The 10780-nt window shown below is 41.0% G+C and overlaps 1 protein-coding gene across 2 annotated transcripts in view; it reads right to left on the reverse strand.

Annotated features, from left to right (window-relative positions):
- Positions 1 to 9666, reverse strand: part of LOC137296727 (uncharacterized) — a 65486-nt gene extending 55820 nt beyond the window's left edge. The window contains exon 1 of one of the 2 annotated variants that reach the window (XM_067828561.1): positions 9327 to 9666. In XM_067828561.1, the coding sequence (XP_067684662.1) occupies positions 9327 to 9603 (277 nt within the window). In that variant the 5' untranslated portion in view covers positions 9604 to 9666. The remainder of the gene's footprint in view (positions 1 to 9326) is intronic. The other variant, XM_067828560.1, reaches the window with a different exon arrangement.
- Positions 9667 to 10780: the final 1114 nt, after the last annotated feature.

Here is a 10780-nt window from a genome sequence, read left to right on the forward strand (position 1 = left end):
CACTGTGTTTTCCCTGGACTGTGAGTTTCGTAAACCCAGCTAGATTATCTGGCGTGATCTTTCGGTGCGACTTAATCTTTTCAATCTGTACAACATTGGTATTACATATTTCGGCTACAAAACACCGCACTGCACCATGCTATATTTTTCATTCTTTTTATCATACGTTTATGTACAAATAGATGCTAAACGACATGTCTCCAAACAACTGTCTCGTTCTCATTTTCCGGCATATTCCCGTGCCATATATGAACCCCTCGTTATAACGCTGCTCTTCCAAACGTGTACGAAACGTCTTTTTATCATAACCTAGACTGTACTGAGTGTATACATTTAAAACAGCGTTATAATGGGGTTTGGAAATCATGGATAACCGTGGTAATAAGAAATATTATATAACAATGTGTCTAGTTCAAATATCCGTCAAAATGCTATCCTCAGAGACGTGAAGAGGTTCGGCACAAAGCAAGAACATTCTGAGGGCATAATATACGGCATTTGGTTACAGCCACTGTAATGAGTGTCCAGTTGCATGGCAATGCACTCATGTTAAAGAGATAAAAATTCTTGCAGCACAAGTACACGTCCGTGTCTGTTCGTGCTTTCTCTCCGGTACATGAATCAATGGCCAACGTTCAAATGAGCACCTTGCAAACCTATCAACAGATTAAGAAGCATAGCAAGCATAACAAGCATATTTACAAGTGCTTTTAAAAGTGCAGCATGACTTCTACTTCTCTTGATTGATTCATCGTTAAATGTAATACTGGGTTACTTTCCGAGGAGGACACCATGAACAGAGCAAACAAAGGGGGAGTAATTTCCGGACAGACATTTTAAAAAATGAAAGAGACATGTTATCTTTTGTGAATCAGATCATCTTTGTAACACTTGCGGGGAAGGACTGGAGTCTGTGAACACTAATTTCTACAAACACGCAAGAAGGTAAGACATATAGACTGCGGAGAAATTCCAAGCCACGGAAATGTAGATGTATCATGTAGCTTTTAGAGGAATACTGTATCTATATATAGACTACTCCTAGCGGCGATGCCATTCAATTAAGTTGGTTTAGCTTGCGTGATGCGCAAAACGCAACACGTGCACTATCGTGATCCACAACATAAGAGGTGTATATTTTGTCAAGAGTGGTAAATAACTGCAGGATAAATCAGGAAAGTGATAGCAAACTTCTGTGGCTCCCGGGAATAACTGCCGCCAGATGGTGCCAATGCCATCAGAGGTCGCTGTGAATTTGTGGATAGTGGATGACTTGATGTCAGCGGTTGTACGTTGAGACAAAAAGACCAGTGCAGTGACTGGGTTCCTTCTGAACTGTATTACGCGAGGAGCCGAGACGTACATGAGTGAGTGAGAGAATGAACGAAGAAGCGAGAGAATAACTGAGTTTTGTTTTGAGGCTGTCTTTAACAATTTTGACAGAAAATATCAAATTCATTAATGGCATCAATGCTGGGAATGCAATTGGGTCATCGATGAATCATTGCTTATACCTCAAGGCATCAAACAGCACCAAATTATTCACGAAACCCAACCTTACAACATGACTGATTTCCAAATTGCGTATATTTAACTTATCACTAAAACAAAACTCGGGGGAAAATGTGCTTGGGAGTGTTGTTTATTTGAAAATCCACGCACAGCCCAAACCGGAAAAGCATTGAAGGGGAACAGACACGCAGACCCTAAAAGACTGAATAGAAAAGAATTACTTTCATTTCCTGTATGTCATCATTAAAGATAACCCATTCTCGGATCCGCATCTTGATGCTGCCGTGGAACAGATGCTGTAAAACAGTGCCACGCCTTCACTACCTCCAGACGAAACTACACATGTACCTGGTTCAGAAGCTACTTCAAACATCATTTCCGAGAACCGTTGTCATGAAGTTGTTTTCAGAAGAAGCAGCCATTCCCACCTACTGAATTGACTGGGTGTGTTCGACGGTGTCCGATATCGGGCCATCTACCTCGGCAGCCTGTGTACATGTGGATGAGGATGCGGAATGTGTTCAACAGATCATCCATTTGCCGGATGAAGTAGAACGCTATTCCTGACATCCGACCAATCTGGGTCTCAGGTCGCTGCTTTATCAAGGAGGTGGAAGAAGATGTGTGATCCTGTTACCTGTTATCAGATGCTTGTAGCAGAGGTAAAGACCGCGAATGTACTGTGTGATTCGGTTTACAAGTATTCCATACGGATTTCTTTGCATACGGAAATCGAATTGCTCTTCTGGAAATCAATTGCTCACGTAGGACTTTGTCCTGAACTATCTATAAACACATTGTTTGGAGGTGATTTTATTTACCAGAAGGTTATACAGCCAAAGCATATCCTTTGCAAATAGTCAGCATGAAAACGTAACTGATGACACAAGTAATGGCGGCGTGACCTCCAGTAAAAAAGATACCATGACATCATGCATGTCCTCCTGGGCACAATATAGCATGATAAAGAAGTCCCCTGGACACAGTTATCATGGCATGACCTCCTGAACAGAATAGGAAGACTCCATACACATAAGATAACCCGGGAACATGCCCTTCCGGACATAAGAGTGTGTAAGTGAGTGAGTGAGTGAGTATGGTCGCCTTTAGCAATATTCCAGCAATATCGCGGCAGGGGACCGCAGACATGGGCTTCACAGTTTACCCATGTGGAGAATCGAACCGGTGTCTTCGGCGTGACGAGAGAACGCTTCAACCACAGGGCTACCCTACCGCCCCTCCGGACACAATGCTAACATGACCACCAGAGTACATGGCCATTTGGACAAGATCCACAACGTGGCTACAAGACTCAACGAGAGCAGGAACTCTCGACACAAGATACCATGACAACCCCACCTTGACACAAGACACTATGTCAATGGTGCTATGGGGATATCTTATCACTGACCTTGTATCATGTGATACAAAGCAACATTACTTCATTCCAAAAAGACACAAACTACCCAAGACCTTATACACCGAAGCTAAAGGGCGACGCGCCCTCCTCTGCATGGTATCAACCAATGGATTGGCACCAACGGTTATCGCAGAATACCATCCAGCACGATTCAATACGTTCAGCTCCGATTGAGTCTATCACTCCAGCAAGAGTCGGAAAACAAGGGGAGAGAGTGGTGCACCTTGCCTGCCACATGGCACCTGCGGTATGCAGCCAATAATCCCGTTACCGCTCGGCGGGGGGTGCGAGTTCCAATGTCTAATTACACCAATAGACTCATCCAGTCTGGTCGGGATCACGCTGGCTGTTGCGTTAGGTTTTCGGGAATTGTGTGAGTATTTGGAATAAACAAACAGATAAGTCAATTAAACAACGGTGTTTACAGTCATGGTTTGACAGCTGAGTATATTTTGTACACGGAAGTGGATTTCCAGGAAACGAACCAGAAGCGTGGTAACTAGTGTGAGTGAATTGGTTCTTAGGCGGCTTTTGAACCATATTTTAACTTTTTAACGATTTGTATGCTTAATTTGGGAGATTGGTCGGTTGGTTGGTTGTTGTTTAACGCCGCACTCAGCAACATTCCAGCCATTTGGCGGGGTTTTGTAAATAATCGAGACTGGACCAGACAATCCTGTGATCAACAGAAGGGAATAAATAGCAATAGGTAACCCTTTTCTGAAAGCGAATCATAAGTATAATAGTAGATGATCCTGGCACAACTAAGGACTCTAGGAAATATCCTATGTTTCAGTATCATCACTCATGTTTGTATATAACCATGTGTAGGCCAGGAACACCAGTGGTTGATGGCATGAGCACCTATCAACGATGTTGATGATAGCGTCACCACAATGTGAGATTCGAACCGGGTTTTCGACGTGACGAGCGAACACTTTAACCACTAGGCTACATCACCACCCATTAACGCTTCATCCGTTGCATTACAAATATAGTTAATATCGCAATGTCGGTTGAAGAACTATTGAAGCCAAGTCATGTCCATACAGACTATCATCGCCATATGGTATGAACTATACTCGAGACAAGTCATGTAATACTGGAACTAAGGCATTTAGACTGTCTGATTGTCTAAGAAAACAAACAGGGTAATCTCTCCAGTCTTCAGTAACAATCTGGCAGGTTGGCTCTGTTCGGCTTTCAGGCTGCCCTCCATGTTCTTCTGTTCTGCTCTTTTGTCGGAGATCTGTGACTAGCTCCCAACAGTGTTGTGACGCAAACCCATTAAGTTTACACAACAAGCAGTGCGGGGAGTAGAGAGCCCCCATTAAACAAGTAATAACATGTTTCAGGTCAAGTGCTCAGCTTGCTGTTGGTTTAGTCGACACATTTAAGTCGGATGTCATTACGAAATACCGAATACAAAGGACATAAAGTGGAGACTTCATGAATGAGTAGTGGGGTCCTCTGAATGATCCGCCTGCGTTGCCATCTGCCGTCACGTCCTTGGGTGGAGCGATGCATGTTTCGTTTCATTCAGAAGATCAGGATTAGATTTAATTCCTACATTTATATATCAAATGAAGTAAGATCCAAAGTGTGCTTAAAAACCTATACATGGTCTTAAAATATTATTTGATCTTACGTCGTTTCTTGTACCAGGTATCCAGTGGGCTTTCCTTCAAACAGTTATTTTTCTTTGTGAATGCCGTTACTAGTACAAATTTTAAAATTTCGTTCGAATAATTCCCGTTTAAGTACTTAACCGAAATACTAAGATCGGTTTGTGGAAATTGGTTACCTCAACATTGCCATGCGCCAAGGCTGTACTGAATGCTTGCTCATGGATGTAGAGTAATTCTATCCTTCTAAGAGGCAAGTCTAACAACTCTGGTATGTTATTTGAAATTATCATTTAACCTATTAATTTTTACCATAGAGACTTGTGCAAGCCGATGCTATATGTTATTCATAAGAGCTGACTTTGTACTAAGATCGCTTTATGCCTTCGCGCCATTCCGCATAACCAGAGACTTCGGCTTAGTACTACGACTGTCACAGTAAGATGGGCACGACAGTACCCGTGTGTCAATGTCTGTCAGTTATAAAGTTATCCGAAACAAACAAACAAACAAAAAAATAAAATAAAATGTGATCATTGTAAATTCATTTATGACTGTACCATTTATGAGCTGCTTCCCAAGAAGCAATCTCAACCATTGTCGTAACCTCCGCACATCAAAATAGATATGTCGTACATTTCATTGTCTTCGCAGGCCATAAATCATTGTATATTTCTCATGTCATCCACATGTCACTTGTCAGTCTCTTGCCACGAGACACGCTATTGTCACGATGAGGCATGCTCCCTCCGGCTATAGCTTTGCAATAGATGACACAGTGCTGGTCTGTATTTAAGAGCCTCTAACAATATCGTTCGTGAAGACTAGCACTGTAGTCAGATTCCGACATTGACATGCATGGTAATTAATGAGAGTAAGGTCATGTTTATATCTTTCTTACTTTAGCCCTACAAGAATGTAAATGACTCTTCGTGACTCGGATAACAGTGCCTTCGTGGTAGGGTCCATTCTAATGATTTCCTTCAACCCTAAATCGACTTAAGACTAATGTTGAAATATTAGCCTAATGCACGTGAACACGTGGTCGATTTTATTTACCATGATAGTGACACTAACCGAGTCAAACCTGGTTTAATGGAGGTTTAAATGGAAACATATAAAAATACAAATTCTTGTTAAAATGGACGAAACAATAATACAGGGCAACCTCGGTTATCCGAACAGTGGTGCTCGAAATGAGATGTTCAGATTAACAAACTGTCAGATTTCTTATTGTTAAGAAGAATTGTCCTTAATGTTGGAAAACAGCAATTGTCTGAATTGCGCGGTTTCCGGATTGACAGGGTTTCACATTATATGCCCAGTGCATGTTTACATGATCGATACATGTCGAACAGGAACACGCATGTTTGACATCTGGCCCACCAGGATATAAAATTCAAATACATCAAACATAAACCAAGAGCCACTAAATCTGTTTAGGTTACAGACCATATATATAGCCTGTGTTTAGGGAGATAGTACAATACAGAGCAACAAGTTAGACATTATCACCCATAACTTCAACTGCCTCAAGCCTTATACATCGAGCTTATTTATAAAGGGGGCGCAGCGTATATATGATGTTCGCCGACGGCTAACGTTAGATAGAACAGTTCTCTACTGTCAGAAACATCCATACAATCAAATAACAGTAGCAATTTGAGGCTACGCCCCAAAATATATATTTCAGTAATATTAGTAGCGGAATGGTTTGAGAACAAGGATGTACATCGCATGATGTGATCGAGGATGCTGGCTTATCATATTTGTATGGCTTTAGATGGTATTGTTCAGGTGGTTATCTTGATGTGTGTACGTTAAGAATGTATTATAATCCCTTGATTTATCAGGTTGTAGATTAGCATATCATAAGAGGTTGATTGAGTAACTCTTAGGACGGGTCAATAGGAGTCAGTGGATGACGCCAACTTAGGGGGTAAGAGGTTAAATTGATTACGTATGTTTACATAGCCAGCAAAGTGACTGGTAATATAATTTGGACTTACGCGGTGTTACTAGTTAATGATACTTGTGAGTGAATAAATATACCCGTAACCAAATCTAAATTTGTTAACTGATTACTTTATCATGTGGTGTGAGAAAATATCTGACGCCTAATTTTATTGTCCGACTGTATTTCTTATAGTGTATAGTGAGTGAGTGAGTCAGTGAGGCGTGTTTTACGCTTTTCTATAGCAATATTCCGTGAAGAACACAAGAAATGGGTTTCACACATTGCACCCATGTGGAGAATCGAACATGCATCTTAGGTGTGACCAGCGAACGCGTCAAGCACTATGCTACTGTACCGCTTTGCACGCTAGGTAGGGAATAGATTGTTGATGCGTGTGAACTCACGAGAACGTTTTGAAGAGTGCCTTCATTCTTCCTGCCAAATTTACATAAATCAGGTGAATAAGTGATATTTACTTACACAAGGAAATGGCACTATATTTGGAAAAAACAGTTCGAATATTCTATTAATCGAATACGGTTTAAATTGATGTCTCTAAATTCTTACAACTAGTTTCGAGTTGTCTTCAGATCCTACCAATATCGTCATAAAGCGTAAAAGTAACATGTGGTGACATGTATTGGACAGGTGGAAGAATCGTGAAACATTTCTTTGAACGACGGTTGTGAACAGATAAAACAAGTTTTATGACACCATTGTCTAAAGGCACGTAGGTTTGGAGACTTCCCTGAGCGTCATCAAATCTTCCCATCTTAAGGTAAAGTCTTCTGAACATCAATTTTCATCCCCGACTGTACAACATGGTATGGAGCCAGCTCCATCTGCCGTGGTAAACCTCCTGTCTGATTTTGCCATGCTTAGGTGAATGAGAACTGCAATTGCCCCCGGGCGTCCCCTGCCGCCTACAGCAGTCTGACAGATGTATACACTAAACACCGAGCCACTGACATACTTACTGCCAACATTTAACGCAACGCCTACCACATTCTCAGAAATGTTGCTTCCTTATTAGGATATACATAAGTGTAACTTTGTATTTGTAGTGTAATTATGAATACAAATACTTATTGCAAATATACATTTAAATGAAAGCTGAATATTGAACTGTCTCCTTTGGACAGCGATTCATTGTCGTAACGTTGGACGTATATTTGATATAATGAGTGAATATTGCGAACGCCGCATCAGCAATGTTGCAGATTTTGTAACGAGCACATGTTGTAATGAGAAACAAAAGTCATCAGTTTAACACGGATTCTTGTAAACGAAAACGCACACACTTTTCATCGTTTACATGACGAGAGGTTAGGGGAGGTCAAGGTCATCGATCGTAATCCTCATGATATTTAGTAATTGTATCACCTGATAACAGACAAAGCGAAAAGTTGCACAATGCACATGTCATATACGGATATGGTCATCTCACAAAGGGCATACATTTACCCCATAGCCATTTCAAAGTGTATGGCAGTATTATCCTAGTCAACGGACCACAATCCATTTAAATTTCGTTCTCAGCTCCCTGGGGAATGTACAATTCCACATCGCAAGTGACGCACGTTATACGTCAGTTACAATTAACTAGTACTATGAAGACATGTTCCGATGTGCACCTCCGTGATATTGCTGGCATATTGCTATAAGCGGCGTAAAACTAAACTCACTCACTCACTCCCAACCATAAAGCTACGTGTACGTGACTTTTCTTCGAGAAAAAAATTTATCGCGAGAGATCATAGAAAGATGCAGACAGTGAAAAGGATGCGGAAGCGTCAAGGAAGCAGCGGCGAGTCTGCCTGCACACTGAATGGGCCCGTCTGCTTCAACCCGCTGCAAGCAAGCACGTTGAGATGATACCATATTCCTCGTAACAGCATCCTTGATAGCCGGCATCAGCCATTTTGTTCAGCTCCGTTGCACAACACCGAACAAAGATGTCCACCAAATTTTTCCAATCAGATTTCATTTTATGAATAATTAACAAACTTATGAACCTTTGTTCTTTTGTGATACCTTACACACTCCGTTATAACAAAGCCGACTTTAGAACTATATTCATGAACATTACTATACACGCGATTTTAACACTGGGCAGGACGGAATGTATATATTACATGATATGTGTAAAATTGAATATAATGTATCTACTTGATGTCATTAAGAGCTGTTTCGTGTTTCACGTCCCTTCAATTGTAGTTACAAGACACTTATGAACAAGGAAATGCTCACAGCCTACAAGTGCATAATTTGTAGTTATATATCGCGAAATTAATTCGTTTATTAAACAGTACAAAAATCAACGCTGATATCTATGAAAACATAATCGACAGTCAATACACACTCTTCAAATCATATGTCAAATGTCTGCAATTGTGTACCTAACTTTCAGCCAAGGAATCAATTTGTGAGAGCACTAGAAAGTTGCTGTTTTCTCCGTTCAGTTTCCAATCGATGAAACGCTGGCTCGTGCCACCATCAAAGGGGGTCGGGGAGGGGGAGGAAGGCTACCGTCGACCGGCGTCTGGTGCCGGTGGAGGGAGACTACCGGAGGATAAAAAACAATGCGAGTCGCGAACCGTTACAAATCAATAATTACCCGTTTCAGCGTTTATCAAACCTAATTTTCACCACTACTTAATTCATTACGGTGACTAATCTCACTCTGATCTAATACGAAAAATATAAATAATACAGTATCATTTCTAAATATTTCCAATATTAAAATACTCCATTGAAACATACATATTTCTGAAAAAAATTACATGAAGTGTAGGATAAGTAAAGAGCTTACCTGCTTCGGTAATGTTGATGCGTTGCGGAAGAGGTGACCCTTTAAACGTGCAGTAAACCTCGACGTCGACAGTATACAACGTATCATACATGTACCCGCCCTTGTAAATTGCTCTAACTTTTCCATAAACGAACGAATCCGAATAATACATTTTCTCCTCGATAGAAGCTTCGGTATAGTTCCCTTCCGGGGGCGAACACCCTAAACACAGATATACATATGCGAACAATAGTAGAGATACACTCCAGTAACGTGCGTTATTCCAAAGGCTAGCCATGCTTTCTTTCTGTGGTTTCCACAAACGCGCGCTTTCACCTCCGATGCCGTCGAGATACTTGCTTGATCTGAAGGCCGGTCGGTCTTCGGCTGCACTGGAGGAGAGAACGCTTGGTCTATTTTTAGAAGGCCAGCGGCCTGAATCATATTTCAGCCGAGCGCATCTGTGCGGAGATTGGGACGGCCGCGCCGATCTGCGATTTGTGTCGAAGTTGTTAAAAATGACTGTGATCGTGTGAAACCATATCGTGTTTATAATCATTAAATATGTGCTTAAATGTCACATGTATGACATAATTGTTTTCATTTTGCGTCGTATTTTTTTCGAAACCGTTTTCTTTTTTATTTGAGGAGATGTTTTGTTGTAAACAGATTTTTAACCGTGGCTGAGTTATGTGTATTTAATTGGTGCTTGGCGTCAGCGTTCTCCAGATGGAATTGGTGAATGTTGATTGTACGGCGCTTCAAAGGGTGCTTCAGTGTCGCATTGAGTGATGGTTGAGTTAATAATTTGTATACACACACATAACAACACATCATTGAAATGTAACAAACAAAAATGAAATATATTCATCTTGATTAATAGTATTCAAATGAATGTTTACAAAAACACGATCCTTGTGGATTTGTCCAATCAACATGCGAGAGATAAATTTCTAAGTTGAGACAATCAGTTAACAGTAATTCTGTGCATATAACAATTTGGTGTGAACACACACACACACGTACGTGCGCGCACACACACACACACACACACACACACACATCAAAAGAAACCATGAAATATATTTTACAGTTAAGAGCTATTTTTCAAATTAAACTACGTTTTCGAAATCAATAAGAAATGCTGCAAAGGATTCAAAATGAAGGTCAAAAACAGAGATGTTAACGTCAATGGAAGCTATTTAATTCGATTTTCTCGTGGTAACACTTAAAGGCCGTCCCGAGTTTACTTCATCTTCGAGACCTACTGTTTCTTTCGCTTTCATCGGGAGAGTAGGTTAGCCTAGCGGTCAAAGTGTTGGCTCGTCAATCGCTAGACCCGGGTTCGATTCCACACACGAGCTTGGAGCCAATTTCCTCTGGTGTCCCCTGTCGTGATGTTGCTGGAATATTGCCAAAACGATATAAAACCCAATTCACTCACTCACTCACTCACTCACTCTACGTCGCCTCAA

This window comes from Haliotis asinina, chromosome 9 (assembly GCF_037392515.1).
Source record: "Haliotis asinina isolate JCU_RB_2024 chromosome 9, JCU_Hal_asi_v2, whole genome shotgun sequence".
Taxonomy (NCBI): Eukaryota; Metazoa; Mollusca; class Gastropoda; order Lepetellida; family Haliotidae; genus Haliotis; species Haliotis asinina.